General features: G+C 39.7%; 1 protein-coding gene across 1 annotated transcript; it reads left to right on the forward strand.

Annotated features, from left to right (window-relative positions):
• Positions 1–12,955: 12,955 nt before the first annotated feature.
• On the forward strand, positions 12,956–19,448 carry LOC149614008 (uncharacterized). Its single transcript, XM_089857976.1, has 4 exons — positions 12,956–15,660; positions 15,741–18,247; positions 18,854–19,237; positions 19,441–19,448. Exons 1-4 carry the CDS (start codon positions 12,956–12,958, stop codon positions 19,446–19,448), a joined length of 5,604 nt encoding a protein of 1,867 aa, XP_089714102.1.
• Positions 19,449–20,769: the final 1,321 nt, after the last annotated feature.

Raw genomic sequence — 20,769 nt, forward strand, 5'->3', positions numbered from 1 at the left:
ACGCTTCAACCATAAGAAGGGTTTTGAGATACACCCGCGGTTTCATGGGCGTATACCCGCGCGATGTTCTACCCAAATATATCCTTCGATACCCGGCTTCCATTGTTATAAATCTAGATAATCACAAAGGAAACGGTAGTCATTGGATTTGTCTCTATATCGATGGGAAAAAACAATGTTATTATTTTGATTCCTTGGGGTTGGGTCCCTTGACAGAAGATATTAAAACATTTATGAGAGAAAATTCTACGAAAATAAACTATAATAGGAGGGCTTTGCAGCCCCCCGACAGTTCCGCTTGCGGTATATACTGCGTTGTATACATTATGCACAGAACGAGGAGAAGAAGCACAAACATGTTTTTCAAGAAATTTAAGAGGGATCCGTGGATGAATGACGTCATCATTTCCAACCTCTATAAGAGAACCACGCCCTCCCACTGAATTCTCTTACCCAATCCCGACTCGGTATTAGACCGTGTTATGACGTCAGCCGTTCCAGCCTCTATAAGAGAAACACACACCCCGTGAATTCTCGTATCCAATCCCGACTCGGTTGGTGTTATGACGTCAACCAATCTCTATAAAAGAAGCCCTACGGTCGTTAGAGGATTCATATCTACTCCCGGCTCGGTTTTAAACAGTCATCCACAGACTCGCTGCTAGTTATTATTATGAAGTCCGCCGTTATTGAATTAGAATACCTGAACGGACGCACTCGTAGTGATGGCAGCACGGACATTATCGTGAAAGAATTGGCCATAACAACCATCGAGGCCAAGCCGGCTACCGTTTCCTGGACATTCGCGCCGCCGTACAATAAATCACACGTCTCGATTTCAAAACAACGGCAAAACCAGTGGGTTTCGCGTAATCTGCACCGATTGGACTGGAATGCCGGCCTAACCTCATACGCCAAACTCGACGATTGCCTCGCCGCCGGTCTACAGGGGGTCGACCTAATCTTTTCAAAGGGTGACGAAAAAGTCACCTTTCTCTCTGACCGTCTCAACAGAACGGTTCACGACTTGAACGACTTCAAGTGTCCGAAAGCCACGACCGCGGACATCATTTCTCTTCCCGTACGGTGCTTGTACCCTCACCCCGTCGGTGAGCACCGAACGGCTTGCGCCTTTGACAAGGCTTTAATTTACGCCTTATGGGCGCACTCTAACAAGGCCGAAATTAATATTTCGTGCAATCTAGATATCCTTAATGATATTTACATGTAAAAAAAATGAATAAATGTATTTTTTCCTTTAAAAATGATTTTATTTTTTCAACATACACATATTACAGCTTGAAAACAGATTCTCTGAAGGGGGGAGAACATGTCTGGTCGTGTTATTTGCAGACGAGTGACGTAAACAACATTTGTAAAGGGGGGTGAGAGGTTCATAGCAGGGATGGCGAACGGGTCTGGGCACGAATTATCTTTAATCTTGGGGGAATCCATTTGGTTCGAATGTCGTAAACAACTTTGTATACAAAGAACGTCTGCGGGGCTGGCTGACAATTCTGGGCATGATTGATAGGGGAGAGAGAGGGTGGGGGGCAGTTCTAGTTATAGGTTTAGTTTGGTGGTATGGCGGGTGGAATGGGGGTTGGCTCTTGATATAGTTTGAGTTTAGTTAAAGTTTAGTTTTTGGTGCGGGGGGAGGGCGAACGGGTCTGGGCATGAATTATTATTTTAGCCGCTAGGGGGGTGTTGTACATGTTGAATTATATAAGCAAACGGAAAAGAACGTTGGGTTTCATAACTAGTATGAACACCGAGGCGAAAAACCGTGAAAGTTTCCATCGCTGGAAGGGTCCGTATACAAACCCCCGAGATCTAGCTAGAGACGGATTTTTTTATTTATATACGTATGGTCACGATACCGTAGAGTGTTATTTTTGTCACGGTATATTAAACGATTGGAAAATTCGGGATTCTGTGCACGAAGAACACAAACGTCATTTTCCTAGTTGTCCCTTCATCCGCGGACTTCCAACAAACAACGTACCGATCGAAGACGACAAGGGTCACGACGTACCACCCGCCGCCCGCTCTGATTATATGGAGTTTCGCATTCCAAAGTCTGTCATTCAAAAGGCAATTTTGGATACCTACGTCCAAGAAATTTTCAGCGACCCCAAGAACCGCGAGATGTTGAATACGACATGAATTCGGAAGAAGCCCGTTTAAAAACTTTCCAATCGTGGCCGTCGCTTTACGTTGATGCAGCCGAACTAGCGCGAGACGGGTTTTATTTAGGCCGTAGAGATACCTTCAGATGTTTCTTTTGCCATGGTACTCTTCAAGTATGGACAAACTCGGAATCGGTAAACGATAAACAATTGTACCCAGACTGTCCATACATTTTCGGGCAACAAACGCTAGTCCACACGGACCATACCTTCAGATGTTTCTTTTGCCACGGCACTCTTCAAGTATGGACAACCTCGGAATCGGTACGCGATAAACATAGACAATTGTACCCTGACTGCCCCTTCATTCTTGGAAAACGGACGCTCAATGTGCCTATCGAAGTAGACGTTACTTCGGAAAAAGATGACTATATCTGTCTTATCAAGAAAAGACGAATTTAAAAGACTCTTACAATGGTGAAAAAAAAAGTTACTTTTTGCCCTTTTACCGTAATATATAAAATACCTTACGAGGATCGTTTTAACTATTATTATATCGATAAATTGCATTTTAATGAACGCATCCGTAATATTAATACTTTACTAGAAAAAATACTTTATGTAAAAAAATAAAACATGGATAAAATATTTAACGCCTCTTGATTTATACATATTGCAAAAGTAAAAAAAAATATTACCGGAATTAAAATTCCGTGTAAAATTAAAAAAACGTTGGGAGAGAAATTCCTAGGCTTGTACAGGCATTCCCCCGCTTTGCACGCGTAACGGAGAAGAGGAAACCTAGAGATATATTCCTATAACATTTCAGTGCTATACTGAGAGAAAACGCGCGCCGCTATGGTTGTACACGCATTCCCCCGCTTTGCACATGTAACGGAGAAGAGGAAACCAAGAGAGAGGAAAAAAAACTCTCCTTCACAGCGCTCTCGCGCCGCTCGCCGCTAGGCTAGTACATTCGCAAGCGTAAAAATAAAGAGACGGTCAAAGGGAAAGAGACGGTGAAAGTCAGGGAACCAAGAGAGAGAGAAAAAAAACTCTCCAGCCTTCACAGCGCTCTTGCGGGTATCGGGCTGGGTAAGGAGAAAGTGAAAGTCAGAATAAAAAAAAAAGGGGACTTGGCGCAAAGAGAGAGCATACACTCAAGAACAACCTCCACCCTTCAGGTGGAGGAGGTGAGGGGGAGACACACCAACCCCCCCCTCCGGGGATGGAGGCATGGGGGCAAAAATTCGTCCCCCCTTCGCGGGTATAAACCATGGGGGGAAAAATTCATCCCCCCCTGCGCTGCCCGCGGGTATCGAGGCCTACTATTCTCTCCTTAACATTAGCAAGCACTAAACTCATGACGCAGGAAGTCCAAGTAAATGTCTCCAGTGATGTTCTCATCGAAAATGAATGGTAGATAATTCAGTTTCCGAGATGTCCACTCAAACATTTACCTTCCATCACGTTTGTTGGTAATGATGTCGTAGCTAAGGATGCATTTTTGGGGTTCCGTATTAAACGTTATGTCACTTTACTGTGCCATCTCTGTAAAATTTAGGGATTCGCTACACCCTAATATCCTCTAAATGAAATTTCCGCCTCTAGAAGTTACGTCTGTTTTCGCGACAAGGGTGCACTCTTAAAACCAAAGGTGTGATTTAGCACCTTTTCTCCTAATTTTTATGGGTCCAAAAACAGCACCATTAATGTGGTTAAATAACACCTCTGAAAGCGTTAAATGGCCCATTTTCAACACTTTGCATCTTAACAATACTTTCTACCGACACATTTATTACACCTTATTGAGCTTTATCTTACACCTTTTAAGAACCATATTTTTAAAAGGTGTTCTTAAAGTGTCTGTATGTTATTCTAATATTCTTTAAATGGTGTGAATTTGGGCTATTGAAGTGTGAAATAGTGCAGAAAAGGAGTTTTATATTGTGACATTGTTGCAGTTTGACACCTTAAACACACCGTCCTACACTCAAAAACGGTGTTATTTACACTTTTAATTGTATACAGTTAAAGCAAAAAGTGTGATTTAGCACCTTTTGTCCTAATTTTGACTGGTTTAAAACAACACCATTAATAAGGTTAAATAACACCCCTGATAGTGTTAAAAGGCCCACTTTTAACACTTAAGTGTTAAGAGAAAAGGTATTATTTAGCACCTTTAGTCTTAATTGAGACGGGTCCAAAACCAGCACCATTAATATGGTTAAAGAACACTTCTGAAAGCGTTAAATGGCCCTTTTTCTCAACACCTTGCATCTGAAATTATTTTCCACCAACACATTTATTAAACCTTATTGAGCCTTTTTTACACCTTTTAATCACCATATTTATAAAAGGTGTTCTTAAACTGTCTGTATGTTCTTCTAATATTCTTCAAATGGCGTGAATTTGAGCTATTGAAGTATGAAATAGTGCAGAGAAGGTGTACTATATAGTGTGATTTTGTTACAGTTCAACACCTTTAACACACCATGCTACTCTCAAAAAAGGTGTAATTTACACTTTTAACTGTAGAATTAAAACATTCTGAGAGTTTATGAAAAATATCTTGTTTATTAATCATTATAATTAACCAATATAAACAATAATGGGCTCCACTTGAATATTTTTGACGTCCTATTGTTTGAAATTGATAATTAATGAATTCCCAAACATATCAGTAAATTCAAAGTCGGAAAAATCGTATTGGCTCTAATTTGGAGCATCACCGAAACTTTGGCTAAAGCGCACCTTGATGATGCAGTTTATAACCTACCTGAATATGCTACTCTTCGTCAAGATAGAACTGACGGTAACGGGGGTGGAATTATTATTTATCTACGTACCTCCCTCAATTACCACAAACTTAGTATTCCAACATTTTACGATGAATCTTTATGGGTTGAACTAACTCACCCTTGCACCTCGTCCTGGATTGTGCTTGGATGTATATATCGCCCTCCTAACTGCTCTCTTGCATCTACTCAGCAGCTTTTTACGGATCTTAGGACCATTTCAAGCCATCATGAAGAATTAATAATTACTGGAGACTTCAATCTTACGTCCATTTGCTGGAATTCCCTAACCACAGTTCATGGCTCCTCCCCGCCCCACTGTGAATTATTGGACCTACTACATAACTGTGGCTTGGAGCAACACGTGACCTTTCTTACTCGTTTCGGCCAAACCCGTAATATAAAAAGTGCAACTCTTGATCTCTTCATTACCAAAGCAAATATCAACCCTGAAATTACTGTCACTCCCCCCCCCGGTTGGTGGCAGTCACCTTATCACGCTCCATGCACAATATCCGCTTGCTGTTAACTTCACGGTCCCTCGACGCTTCAAGCGTCATTACAACTACTGCCAGTGTGGCTACGTCCTGCTAAACACCCTTCTTTCCAACATTGACTGGTCCCCTCTCTCTCGCTCTACCACGGAGGATGCATGGACTTTCTTCAAGTCAACCCTTTTTGACTGTATATCTAAATCAGTGCCGCTTTATGATCCGGCTACTAAACGCCCATCGCGGTTGTGGATTCCCGTCGCGACGAAACGTGCAATCCGTACAAAAGAACGTCTCTGGAGAAAGCTTAAACTTGTCAACCGTACTAGTGATCAGTCGCTCTATGATCACTACCAGCCCCTCTACAATGCCCAGGTGAAACTCGTGAAGACGCTCCTTTCCAATGCCAATGCTAAGGCCCATGCTCGTAAGCTACGCTCCCAAAAAAATGCTCTTATTGTGGAGAAACTTTGGATTACAGACTTAAAGAGAATTTAGGCTCGGTAATAGTATATTCTTGGGTCTGTCCTAAAAGCAGTTGTGCCAAGGATACAAAGGTAAATGAAAAATGGTACTATTTCCCAAAATGCTTAAGTATAACACTCTTTGAAATTACGGACAATGGGCCGCCAACTTCTATTTCAGAACACCTATTCTGGAAATCTTTTGCTAGCCAGTTCTATACCTCTCTCTGGTAATCTTTATTCAAAGATAGCGAAGTACTTCAGTCACTCTAATGTGAAGTGTTTTGCAAAGGACACATATTTGAAGTTAGTTTTTTTACCGCTTAAATTTTAGTGAATCTAAATTATAGCATGGTAAATATTAAAATATTACAAGTAATTGGCACAACTAAACATTACAAACAAATTTACACAATACATTAGAATCAAAAATATACAAATAATGTACATTAGAAAGGAAAATAGACAAATTTTATACATCAAAAACAAAAATACCCAAATTAAATACATCAAAAACTAGAATACACAAATTAAATACATCAAAAACAGAAATACACAAATTAAATACATCAAAAACAAAAATACACAAATAAATTACATCAAAAACAAAAATAAATAAAAAAATAGACAAATTAAATACATCAAAAACAAAAATACACAAAATAAATACATTAGAAACAAAAATACCCAAATTAAATACATCAAAAACTAGAATACACAAATTAAATACATCAAAAACAGAAATACACAAATTAAATACATTAAAAACAAAAATACACAAATAAATTACATCAAAAACAAAAATAAATAAAAAAATAGACAAATTAAATACATCAAAAACAAAAATACACAAAATAAATACATTAGAAACAAACTACACAAATTAAATACATTAGAAACAAAAATGTAAAGCCTCTCACAAAGGGCTTTTTGTTACCAGCCGGAACCAAGTGACTGTTATAACAATCGTCTCCCCAGAATTTTCGTAGGCAGGAACCGCATGTTTTTTCTCGTCCATGGCAAACAGTCGCACGCATACATTTAAAGAAAAAGTCATTGCATTTATGAGATTGAATCTGCCAGTAAGGTGTGAGGCACTTCTCGCAAAAGTGGTCGTGACTAAACAATGGTTTTAAATATGTTATGACATTATAATGATTACTCTCGTTAAGCAGGAAGAGGCATGGTCGGGTGACTCACGTGTTTAGTAATCGCGCTCGCGATGTACTTCCCCGTGAACTCCATAAAGAAGTCCTCCACCAATGTAAGCTTGAAAATGGGTTCAAATGGGAAGATTCATGCCGAATTGAGAAAAACCTAACCCAATGGGGAAATGCATTGAAAATTTAATAAAAAAGGACCAAATGGGAAGATTCTTGCCGGATTGAGAAAAAGCTAACAAACAATCAACAAGGGTTTAATGTTTTCCACTCTCTTCTGAGAATCGCAAAAAGAAGTGAAGCTTTTCAAGCAAAATTACACGTATTTTTGTTTAAAGCGGATCAAAACTTAATTTTTACAATTTGATTGTCAATGGAGTAAGAAGTTACGGAACACATGGGCTCTACTGCAATGTAACGTAAAAATTGTAACTAAATGTCAGTTTTTCGCGGTGTAGCGTGCTTTGCCTCATGGAATGAGAGTCTGACTAGATGTTCTCACATTCGATTCTCAAAACTTGATGAATCGCTGGCTTTTGTTTGGTTTCGTGGCCGGATTGCAACTAACTGTAAAGTCAGTTGGAATTTGGAAGGGTATTAAAGCTGCAAAACGCGCAAGAGTTCAAATTGTAGTGGTTTTCTTTCATCTTTGGTGGTAATTTGGATAGTTTATGAAGAGAGGACGTAATAACCCGCCAATGCTATTCGGTGGTGAACCCAAGAGTAAAAGTAGCATCGCAACGACCTTGACGACAAGTGGCTATTATCAGTTTAGTTTTTGTTTACGCGCTGTAATTAGTGGAAGGCCATACCAGCTCCCTCAAATCGCTTTTTACTCTCTGTCCATCGGGCGCAATACAGCAGTCTCATATGGTTCCAGTAATGTAACCGCGGCAACAGAAGGAATGCAGGAAGCTAGGAATGAACCAAAGCATTTCCCAGGCGAGGGCGAAGTGGTCGAGCATACCTCTCGCGGATTCTTATTGCTGGAAATGTCCCCCTTCATGGTCTACGCATAGCCGTGATCGTCGGACTATGGAAAAGCATGCCCTCCTTGTCTCGCCACTTTGCCTGTTGATGCCAAACGCACCAAGGGTCCTCGCGCGAAGGGTGTCTTCGTCAGGGACTTCCGTTGCGTAAACTAAATCCTTCACGCGGCCCCATAGGAAGTATTCGAGTGGTGTAAGGTCGGGCGATCTGGTGGGCCAGGGCGTGGGTCCCGATCGACCAATCCACCTTGGGCCAAACGTCTCGTCTAGATATGCCCGCACTTGACGGCCAAAGTGCGGCGGTGCCCCATTGTGCTGAAACCAGAGTTGCGCACGATCAGCCAATGGTAGTTCGTCCAACACATCTTGAACATCTGTTTGCAAAAACTCCAAATAACGTTCCGCGTTAAGACGAAACGGAAGGATAAATGGACCAATCGGGGTGTCGCCTAGCAAACCGGCCCAAATGTTTATACGCCTTTCTTCTTGAAAACTTGCGTTGCGAATGAGATGCGGATTTTCGTGAGCCCAATAGTGCAAGTTGTTTAAGTTTAGAATGCCTTTCCTTGTGAACTGTGCATCATCCGACCAGAGAATACGGCCACGGAAATGGTCGTCCGCATCATGTTGTTCCAAGAGCCATTGGCAGAACAATTGGCGCCTTGGAAAATCGAGGGGTCGCAATTGCTGCACTCTTTGGTAATGGTATGGGTGTTGATCATCATCGTGAATGGTTCGCCAAACGATCGGCTGGGGAATGTTGAGCATTCTACTAGCACGTCTAGTGCTGAGAGTGGGGTCGTTAGACACCATATCCAAAACATTTCCCTCGACTGCCACTGCTCTTAATGCTGGATGTCCACGATCCATCCCTTGAATCAAAACGCTTCCAGTTGCCCGCAATCTTTTCTGTGTTCTTGATATTACGCGAGAATCTGGGTGACGCCTATTTAGAAACAATTCCGCGTAACGACGCGATGCGGCTTCGTAGTTTCCTTCACAATAGCCTAAAGCTAGTATCATATCGGTGTATTCACCGGTTGTATAAACTGCCATCAGATTTTCTAGGCTCAAACAGCGGTTTTTTAAAACTTGGTTTTTAAAAAACCGGGTTGGTTTCGTTCACTGTCTGCGCTGTTTAAAATCTATTTTGAAATAGCCTTAAGAATTGTTGGGAAGATCGTAGTCTCGAGACTTTAGCACAGTAAAAGGCTGCACGTGCCATTACAAAATTTTTAAATGTTGGCGCGCGACGGCGAATATCAGTTTGAAATTTCAAGAAAACCAAGGCTTAGCTCAAAAACACAATAAAGCAGCTTGAATACCCTTCCAAATTCCAACTGACTTTACAGTTAGTATTTTAAATCCGGCCACGAAAGAAAACAAAAGCCAGCGATTCATCAAGTTTTGAGAATCGAATGTGAGAACATCTAGTCAGACTCTCATTCCATGAGGCAAAACACGCTACACCGCCAAAAACTGACATTTAGTTGATTTCTTAATTTGGCTTCTGACTTTACAATTATTACGTTACATTGCAGTAGAGCCCATGTGTTCCATAACTTCTTACTCCATTGACGATCAAATTGTTAAAATTAGGTTTTGATCCGCTTTAAACAAAAATACGTGTAATTTTGCTTGAAAAGCTTCACTTCTTTTTGCGATTCTCAGAAGAGAGTGGAAATAAAACATTAAACCTTTGTTGATTGTTTGTTAGGTTTTTCTCAATCCGGCAAGAATCTTCCCAATTGGTCCTTTTTTTTAAATTTTCAATGCAATTCCCCATTGTATTGTAAAGGATTAGAGACTCTAACCTTTACAACTTAACTAGGCAATATCTCGCCGAATTTGTGTTTTAGATTTCCGGTTATCTCATTGGCTGATTGACCTATGCCTGAGAAGTATAATTTTTGGTTGTAAATGTAGCATACATCTCCACTCGGAGAGGTTTATTTTGGAATCCTAACGTGTTATAGAAAAGCATTATCCTAAATAGTAATAAAACGTGTAAATTAACTATACAAAAGTTGGGAAACCAAAATAAACCTCTCCTAGTCGAGACGCTATTAAGAGGTTTTTCTTAAATAATTTAATAAATATAATTGATATTAATTCTTTTAATCGTCATTAATTTGCCTTAATTCTAGTTAAATCGTTTTAAGAAACTTTATTCCTAAAATAATTTTAAACGTATCTTTTGTTGACGGTTGAATTCAAGCGTATGCCTGTTTAACAATTTTGGGAAATTTAAGGTATATAAGGCGATTGATACACAATAAATGATAAAAAACACCCGCAATTGCCTGAACCTTTGGTAGAAGCCGTGCCATTGGGATTCTAGACGTTTCTTGTAACCCTAGTTGATTGCCGCGTAGTTTTTAATCCAAACGATGGGAGTAGAAGTTAACAAGTTGGGAAACCAAAATTAACCTCTCCGAGTCGAGACGAGGGCTATCTATCTACTTATTGATAAGCAACCACAAGCGTTAAAATTCTAAAAAATGAATTATTAAAGCGTAAAGCTTTGTCCACATTGAGCTCGCACTCGCGTGTTCGCGCCTTCGTTTATTCGCATCTTCGTAACAGTACATGAAAAATATTTACCCAACTGTTCAGATACACGCAAATGTTTTGCTTTTCCTATTCTGAGCGGCAATGAAATTTGAGAAATCATTGCGCCATCTACGTTGACCATATTTATTAATAGTGACTCGACTGAGCTGCACGCTGCTTCCGCCATTGTAAAAAAGTGATAAAAACGAACCTAATCGACACCCTCCACACCGCACCCGTACTCTCGTTTGTGATTGGTGCTTTTCTCGCGAATACGGGAAATTCTTGGCCTAGTCGCAAGAAATTTGCATCTTCGCAATATGAGGACGCAACGCAACGAAAACCCAATTTGGACAGTAGAGCCAAGGATTATTTAAAATGTCTAAGGATAAAACGCAGAGGGGGAAATATCGAAGGTAGATGTTCCAAACGGTACCTAGCGGACACAATCGGCAAACCGGAAAGCCATTTATTTTGATACGTCAACACGTAACCGCGTTATTGAAAGTTTTGTCTCTTTCGTCTGCCAAGGCGTCTGCTCTGGCAGATCTGAGATGTACTCAAACAACGATTGACTGAAGGAAGGAGTTTTAAGATATGTTTACATAAAAATATTTGTATGATCCCTGAAGGAATTAATTCTGATATAAGTTGTTTTCGTGTTTAAGTACTAACGGAATTATGTATGAAGATATGTCTCCTGGTAAGTCGTTTTTAAAATTTAATAATTTAAATCCAAATATTGCTCTAAGCCTTGGTTCTGAAAGTATTTCATTTACCTTTCCTATGTTCTGTTAACTTCTTGTAAAATGTAAATAATTAAGATGAAGCTTCAGAAGGACCACCGAGAAAAAATTGCAAAAGAATAAAGGCATCTAATTTAAAAAACAAACGAGCCAAGAAAGCTGTTTTAACCGGGATAGAAAACAACATTGATCTGTAAGTTTAGAGTTGGGACATGAAACTATTTTCAAATGAAAATAAATTTTAAGTATATTTCTAGGAATTACAAGTGTACAAAAAGGAAAAAAACCTGAAACCCAACCTAAGGGAGGAAAAAAATCAAAGAAGCCTGCGTTAAAAAGAAAAATTGATTTGTAAATATATCCTTAATATGATAAAACATGATTAATATTAAAATTCACATTCAATTAGAAATGTACCTGAAAAGTCTCGGGGTGTAACAATAAAAAATAAGTTAAAAAAATTGGGATAGTTGATGGTAAGGCCAAATTACGTTGCTAAGTGTTCCAAGTATTTACTATCATTAAATGTTTTTCAGAGAAAATGTATGATATAATGTTTGAAGAGGCCTTGAAAAATTCGATTCTTTTCATAAAAAATGACCTTCTCGATTTCCCAGTTAATGCAATTAACATGAAAGTCATACATTGGATCACGAATTTGAGATCAAATGGACTAATATATGAAATTTTCAAAGAAAGGTTGAGAGCATTATTAACAAAAACTGTTTCTGACAAGCTATATTCAGAGTATAAGAAAATAAGTATGACCATTGATTGGACGAAGGCATTATGTTATTGTCAAGACATTGAAATAGCTGTATGAACGAATTTAAAGACTACTTCAAGAGTTTGGTTAACGAATTTATGCAATGAAAGTATTTTATTTTAGGATCCTGTCAAGGTAACTGGGCTACAAATGCTTCTTCAGGAGCTCTACAATGCAAATTTATTTCTTACAAACAAGTCGTCGGATCCTACGCCGAAAGAAGAAATTGAAACTCCAGAAGATGACGAGGTTGTCGTAAATTGAATAATAATATTACTTCAAAGTTTAAATTCATGTTTCTTTTTTTTTTGGTTGTTTTGTATTAATATACTTCTGTAAATTTTCGCTCTTAAGAACTATAACTCGCGCCTGTACCTTTCGTTGAATGGAAAGTTTTCGGGGTTTTCTCTCTGACGCATCAACAGTAAGGAGCCCGAGCTACCAATTTGCTTGCTTGCAACCCACAAAGGGGTACGACCTCCCAGGTTTTTTGAAGAGAAAGTTGGCGCCAGGGGAGAGAACCGAAAAGGCTTTCCAAGCTTGGTTATAGTAGAAAAAAAAGGTAGTCTTAAGTTGAACATTGAAGCGACAGGAGCGATTTTTTTTACCTTCAATAAAATTTTGTTTTTCATGTTTTAAATCTTCGTTATTTTAAACCTAAATTAAACCCGCGATCAACCCTTTAGATTTTTCAGTTAGTGAACAACCAGAGTCACGTCATGGTACCGAAACAACGGGATTAATTAGAATTTAGGTTAGATTAATTATGAAATTATTGCGAGAGAACGTTAAAATCTTCAAAGACACGAATTAATTAAGTCTACGAAGCGTGTTTTATCGACTCAAAATAAACGAGAACATGGATGATTCAGCAAGACTCGCCAGAAAGAGAGGATCTATAAGAAGTTCCATAACCAAGTTATGTAATGCCTTGGACAAAGCAACGAGTAGCGCGTTAGCGAATCCACTAACTAGCGTGGAACTAACATCCTACAACCTGAAGTTGGTCGAGAAATTAAAGCAATTAAAGGCCATAGATGAGGAGATCCAAAACGAAATAACTGATGAGACCGCGTATGATCAAGACACGGAAGAATGTGAAAAAATAGAAGACAAAGTTTTAGACTATCAAGCGATTTGTGCAGAAGCGATAGCCGAGAACAATAGAAACGCTTCTAGCTCTTCTTCGAGAATCGATTCACAGAACACTATCGTGACGCCAACAATCAGCAACACTAACCAGACTGGGAGCGGCAACAGTGCGATTACACAGAACATTCCGACAGTTCATTATCAAGCACAGCAGCCCAGAATTGCAGCAACCGTGAAATTACCCAGAATAAATATTGAAAAATACTACGGTGATATAAACAAGTGGCAAGAATTCTGGACTCAATATGAAGTAACGATTCACAAGAAAGACATGGACCCTGAAGACAAGTTAGTCTATTTAAAAAGTTATCTTGGAGGGACAGCATTAGCGAGTGTGTCAAGCCTAAATATGACGTACGGTGACGCAATAGAAAAACTGACTGATCGGTTCGGGAGAGTTGATTTACTCGTACAAGCTCACAGACAAAAATTACGGTCATTAGATCCGGTTCATAAGTCGTCCGATGTAAAGGGTTTAAGAAAATTACTCGATACACTTACAATAACGGTTAGTAGCCTGCAAGCTTTGAACGTTGAGGACAACCCAAGCTACGGGACTTTCGTTATACCTATGATCACGGATTTACTTCCTGAAGATATTATTCTGAGTTTCACCAGAGAAAATAGAAGAATGAGAATCAACAGCATGGAAAGGTTGATAGAATTTCTTAGGGAAGAGGTCGAAAGTCGCGAACAATGCGCGAAATTGAAGAGAGTACCGATTTGTCAAGAAAAGGAGCATAAGAAACCGAGAGAATACTCAAATCACCGATCAAAACAAGATTCATCGACCTTCTCAGTCACGGCAGTAGCGAACCCCTCTAAGGAAGAAGAAAAATCCTGCATTTTCTGCAAGGAAGCTCATAAATTCGAGACATGTAAAAAGCCGCTCACGGCTAACGAAAGAAAAGAATTTATGAGGGATTTCGGGTATTGTTTTGTTTGTCTTGGAAAAGGACACATTGCAAGGTTCTGCCACAGAAAGGGGGTAAAATGCAAATTCTGCGATAGACGTCATAGCCACGTGGTATGCGAGAAACAGTACCCACCAGACGGAAGCGTAGAACCGAGAACGGAAGAAACGGGAAATGAAAGTACCAACGTTTCCTTAGCGATCGAAGACACAGGCGAAATTGATGAAAAACCCGTAATTTACCTGCAAACGGCTTGGGTAAAAGTATCTTACAATGGACGAGAGAAAACCGTGAGAGTTTTGATTGACCCTGCAAGTCAGAGAACGTACATCATGGCAAAAATATCCAAGGAGTTAAAACTACCTGTGTTGGGTACGGAAAGTTTGGATATAAACTCGTTCCCAGGAATAGTAACCAAGGTCACGAGATCAAGAGTAAAGTTCACCATTGGAAGTACTTACGATTCAAACACGGTCATCTTAGAAGCAATAGAAACTCCAAAGATTGGAGGGAAGATACCCACCATGCCACGAGAAGAGATCGAGAGCTTAACACAAGGAAAGGAGTGGAAGATAGCTGACACGCCACCTAACGAGGAATCTTCAGGCGACGAAGAAATATCTCTGCTCTTAGGAGCTGATTTTATCTGGAAAATCACCACAGGCGAAGTAGAGAAATTGTCCCCAAAACTCAAGGCCATTGAGACGATGTTTGGATGGACCTTTCTCGGCCCTTACGTGCGGAAGACAGAAAACAAGAAGGATACAAGCGTGTATAGCGTGAACGTTTTCTCCACGATAGCGACCCCTTGCGATCCACACGAAACTGAAGAAGAACTAATTTCCCAGAACCTTAGAGCCTTGTGGAACCTCGAATCCCTAGGAATAATTGACAAGTCAGATGACGAAATCAACCTCGAAAAGGTCATCGACGATGAATTCGATAGAACCATAGAATTCGATGGAGAACGTTATGTTGTAAGACTTCCATTTAAAGATAACGTAAAGCTAACCAGCGACAATGAAATGGTAGCAGAAAGAAGATTCTACGGTCAAATGAAGAAATTTCGCAAGAAACCTCAACTTTTCAAAGACTACGCGGACGTCATTGAGTCTCACTTGAACAATGGAATAGCAGAAGTAGTAAAAACGCCGGGTACCCCTGGACGTACATTTTACCTGCCTCACAACGAAGTCGTGAAGGAGAACAGAACCACTACGCGAACACGTGTAGTATTCGACGGATCATCCCATACTGTAAACGCCCCTTCACTGAACGACTGCCTACACGCCGGACACCCACTGAACGTCAACTTATTGGGCATACTGGTCCAGTTCAGAAAGAATGCCATAGCCTTCACCGCTGACATAGAGAAGGCGTTCTTACAAGTCAAGTTGGCAGAAGAGGATAGAGACGTCACGCGATTCTTTTGGATCGAGGGAAGAGAAATAGACCCAAACAAAATGAAAGTCGTCGTTTTGAGAATGACTAGAGTCCTGTTTGGTCTCAACGCAAGTCCATTCTTACTCGGAGCAACCATTCGCCACCACATAGAAGGATATAAAGACACGTTTCCAGGTGCTTACCGACTATTAAAGAGTTCCTTTACGTAGATGACGTAGTCGGAGGAGGCAAGGATAACGAAGAAGCTCTACGTCTAGCAAACGACGCGAAAGAGGTCCTAAGGCAGGCTGGCATGAACCTAAGAAAATTCCAGTCTAACTCGGAATGGTTGAACCAAGAATTAGAATCTGAAATTGACGGTACTGAAAAGTTGGAAGACGTATCCTTCAAAGTATTGGGCATAGCTTGGAAGTCGAAGAGAGATATTTTTTACTTCGAAGTAGACAGCCTTATGGAATTTTTGAGAAAACAAAAGAACACAAAAAGATTTATTCTTCAAGCTTCATCAAGAATCTTTGATCCAGTAGGATTTTTGACACCCTTTTTCATAACAGTAAAATGTTTGTTCCAAGAGCTTTGGGTGAGAGGCACAAACTGGGATCAAAGGATAGACGAAGATCTGGTCGAACAATGGGAAAGTTGGTGTATGGACCTTCCCAGACTCATGGAAATAGAAGTACCAAGGTACTATGGTCACGGTCAAACGTGTCAACTCCACTGTTTTACGGATGCGAGTCAAAAAGCATATGGAACAGTGATTTACCTGAGATCAGAAAACGAAGGACGAGTAAAGGTCGTTCTTTTGACCTCCAAGTCAAGAGTTGCGCCTCTCAAGGCACTCACAATACCCAAATTAGAACTAATGGCAGCAGTCCTCGGAACTAGATTGACAAAAACAATGGAGAAGAATTTCGTGGATGAGAAACCATCAAAACACTATTGGAGCGATTCCACTGTCACTCTTTCATGGATAAAGAGCAGCGCGAAAATTTGGAAACCTTTCGTAAACAATCGAGTTAGCGAAATTCATCAAAATACGGATCCAATTTTATGGAATCACGTGCCCGGAAAGTTAAATCCCGCCGATTTACTGACCAGGGGAATAAGCGCGTCCAAATTAAAGGAAAATGACACGTGGTGGAATGGACCAGAGTTTCTATGGCAATCAGAGTCTGAATGGCCCAGTAAGAAAGAAGAGAGCTCTAAATTAACCCCAGAGGTTGAAGCTGAACGAAGAGCAAAGTATGAAGACTGCGCGGTTTACCTCGTCGCGAGTTCAAACCCCAAGATCGAACCTCTTTTAGAAATTGAGAAATATTCCAAGTACTCTAGAGTAGTAAGGATCGTGGCCTGGATAAAAAGATTTACATTCAATGCGAGAAACAAGGACCACAAGAGACGGGGGGAGTTGAACACGCAAGAAATTCTCGAATCCGAAAATTATTGGATAAAAACCACCCAGAGGGAAGCTTTTCCTTTCGACATCGACGCGATGAAGGAGAAGAAAGAGTTCAAGAAAGATTCACTCATCGCTGAATTAAAGCCATTCTTAGATCAGGAGGGTATTTGCCGCATGGGAGGACGATTGGGATTTGCGGACCTCAATTTTGATGAAAAACACCCAATTATACTTCCCAGCCAAGGCCACTTCACACGGCTATTAATAAACAAGCATCACGAGGACGTTCTTCACATGGGAGTCAACGCTACGCTATCGAGTCTCCGTACACGTTTTTGGATTCCAAGAGGTCGGCAAGTTGTCAAAAACGTGCTCTTTACATGTTTAAAATGCGCGCGCGTGAAAGCTAAGGCTTTCGAATGTGAAACCGCGCCTCTACCGCCGATTCGCGTAAACGAAGGCGCGCCCTTTGAAAATACGGGAGTAGATTTTTGCGGACCGTTTTTGGTTAAAAATTACGTCGCGGAAAAGAAAGCATTCGTCGAATCAAAAAGCTATATCGCCTTGTTTACGTGCGCGACGACTCGAGCTGTCCACCTCGAAGTTGTGACAAATTTAAGCGCCAAGCATTTCATTATGGCTTTTAAGAGATTTGTGGCGCGTCGCGGAGTTTGTAGGATCATGATGTCAGACAATGCAAAAACATTCAAGAAGACTGAAAAAGAACTAAACAAACTATGGAAAACAGTAGTCACTCCAGAACTTATCCAGTATTTCGGAGAGAAGAAAATAGACTGGAGATACATAGCAGATCGCGCTCCTTGGTGGGGTGGGATGTGGGAGAGAATGGTTGGAGTACTGAAGGGTTGTTTGAAGAAAGTTGTAGGTCGTGCCTTATTAACGTACGAGGAATTAGAAACCGTCGTCATAGAAGCAGAATCGGTTGTAAACTCACGACCTATTAGCTACATTTATAGCGATCAAAGCGAACCTTCAGCGCTCACCCCATCCCATTTTCTTATTGGGAAAAAATTAGATACGCTACCCCCCAGAAAGTTCAAATTAGGAGAGTTGCAAATTGGCTATGGAGATTTAGAAAAAAGGTGGAAATACCGCCAAGAGTTGCTAAATAGGTTCTGGATCAGATGGAAAAAAGATTATCTCCTTGAATTAAGGTCTGCCCAGAAATCAGGGAAACTTGTAGCTAACTCTAGGGAACCCCAAGTGGGAGATGTTGTCATTCTGAAAGATGAGCGAATTCAACGTCATCTTTGGAAATTGTGTAGAATAACTAATTTACATGTAGGAAGGGATGGAATTGTTAGATCTGCCACTTTAAAAACTCATTTAGGCTCAGAGATTAAAAGACCACTACAATTACTATTCCCCGTAGAAATTTCTAAGTAAAATGAAAGAAAAAATAAGATCAGTAATCCTCATTTTTAGGGGGAGGATGTCGTAAATTGAATAATAATATTACTTCAAAGTTTAAATTCATGTTTCTTTTTTTTTGGTTGTTTTGTATTAATATACTTCTGTAAATTTTCGCTCTTAAGAACTATAACTCGCGCCTGTACCTTTCGTAGAATGGAAAGTTTTCGGGGTTTTCTCTCTGACGCATCAACAGTAAGGAGCCCGAGCTACGAATTTGCTTGCTTGCAACCCACAAAGGGGTACGACCTCCCAGGTTTTTTGAAGAGAAAGTTGGCGCCAGGGGAGAGAACCGAGAAGGCTTTCCAAGCTTGGTCATAGTAGAAAAAAAAGGTAGTCTTAAGTTGAACATTGAAGCGACAGGAGCGATTTTTTTTACCTTCAATAAAATTTTGTTTTTCATGTTTTAAATCTTCGTTATTTTAAACCTAAATTAAACCCGCGATCAACCCTTTAGATTTTTCAGTTGGTGAACAACCAGAGTCACGTCACGAGGTCTTCTTTTATGTCATTGGATTTCTACTGAACTATCTACTAAATCATAAGAGTTCTGACGAGGTGAAAATTCTAGGAAAAGCTCTTGAAGAGACTGATCTGGAAAATGTTTCGCCCAAGTACAAAAGAAGGACAGAAATTCAAGATAGAGGAGCACTTAAATATCCAAATGCTAAAGCTTTAAGTTTCTTCAAAGACATTCAAAAACATGTTGGCCAATATTATGGTAAAAGTTTGTATAAAAACAAAAAGAAATTTGTCTTGGAAGCTATCACAGATGACAAGGTGATAGAAGCAAAATGGACTGAAATTTACACCGCAGCTGATGTGAATGAAACTCTTGCGAGTAAGGTTAAAGAGACCTTCCTAAGAAAATACCTAAATACCATAGGGAAGGGGCACACAAATAAAATACGGAACATACTGAAAGGAAACGAAAGGTGTAAGCAACTGAATACCAAAGCTAAATCTAAAGAAAAAACTGAGAAAAAATTGGAGGCAAAGTTCGAAGAGAAACAAAAATTAAAACAAACATATTTAATCATTTAGAATTATAACACTAGTGATAAAAGCAGCAATACCTATCTATGTCAAAAAAATATGATCTCAAAGCCATTGTGATTAAAGTTTGTTTTATTTGAAATTTTAAAATAATTTTTAAGTTTTTCATTGACAATTTCCTCCATTTCCAGTTGTTTTAACATTAATATTTCCTTCAGCTTATCTTCGAAGTCTTGGTGTATTTTATGCAAATTTATTAACTGTTGGTTTTCTGCCTGCCATACACGCTTGCCTATGTTTTCCAAACAGTTGTTCCAAAGGGTCTTGATTGAAGTGATCAGTCAGCACAAATTTAGCTCCTTTGCTGAGTAAAAAAGGCACTAGTTCTAAAATGCAGTTTGCTATATCAATAAATACCGTTTAATTAGACTAATTGATTAGTGCAGCTTTTCTCGTGTAATACTTAAAATTGCACTCACTTTTTTGGCGTAATCCAGAGAGGGTTTCTTGAGAAAGCATCATTCTTTTTTTCTCTGATAATTTGACTGGTTGTGAGGAGGCATACTGCTCCCACTCATCCAAGTAAGGTAGGTGAACATCTCTAAGCCACTAATAGTAAAAACAAATGGACATCGAGTATTTAGATTAGTCTTAGAAATAAGGAAAAATACCACTTACATTTAATCTGCAATCATTTGGTGTGTAAAATGGTCTAATATTTGGATTGCGTGTATGATATCCTTTCAAAACATGTCCTACATTCATAATATCAAACCTGGTTTTTTCCTCGGATAAGCTGAAAAATATTGTGAAAGGAGTGCACAATATGGAATTTTTTAAGAGAAAAGTTCAAAATTGTCCTTAAATCAAACAGATTTTTTACGGGAATACCGAGCTAATGTTAAATATTCATGTCTAGATCGTAGTCGGCCTTCTAGGAAAGACAGGAAAAAGGGGGTTCTGCTTTCCAGACACTGAAGGGAGTCAATCCCAAAAATATTTCTAACTCGAATGATCGCTATTCATGGCTTAAAAATTTTTTAGTTGCCGCATTAGTGCCGCTTTGAACAAAGCTTACGACCTCGTTTCTAATATAAGTTTTATCAGAAGTAAGATAAGGGACTAAAAGTATGGAGTTAACCAAATTCTTCACTTGGCGAAAGTGAATATTCTTGATAACACACCAACGGTTGGCCCTCTGGTAGCGGTTTCTGAATTTTCCCTCCAAAACGTGAGACGCTCGCGGTGGAAGACGGCCAAACTAGATTCAAGCACCCGCGTCTGTGTTCCGCCGCTTAGTGTAGGCGCGATGGAAGCGGCATAAAATCCTCGAATTTGTTCACTAGTGCCAAGATCTATTACCAATGCTAGAGCACT

The sequence above is a fragment of the Phalangium opilio genome, unplaced genomic scaffold (genome assembly GCF_054372755.1).
Source record: "Phalangium opilio isolate 3A_F unplaced genomic scaffold, DU_Popi_V2 ptg000229l_1, whole genome shotgun sequence".
In the NCBI taxonomy this organism is placed as follows: domain Eukaryota; kingdom Metazoa; phylum Arthropoda; class Arachnida; order Opiliones; family Phalangiidae; genus Phalangium; species Phalangium opilio.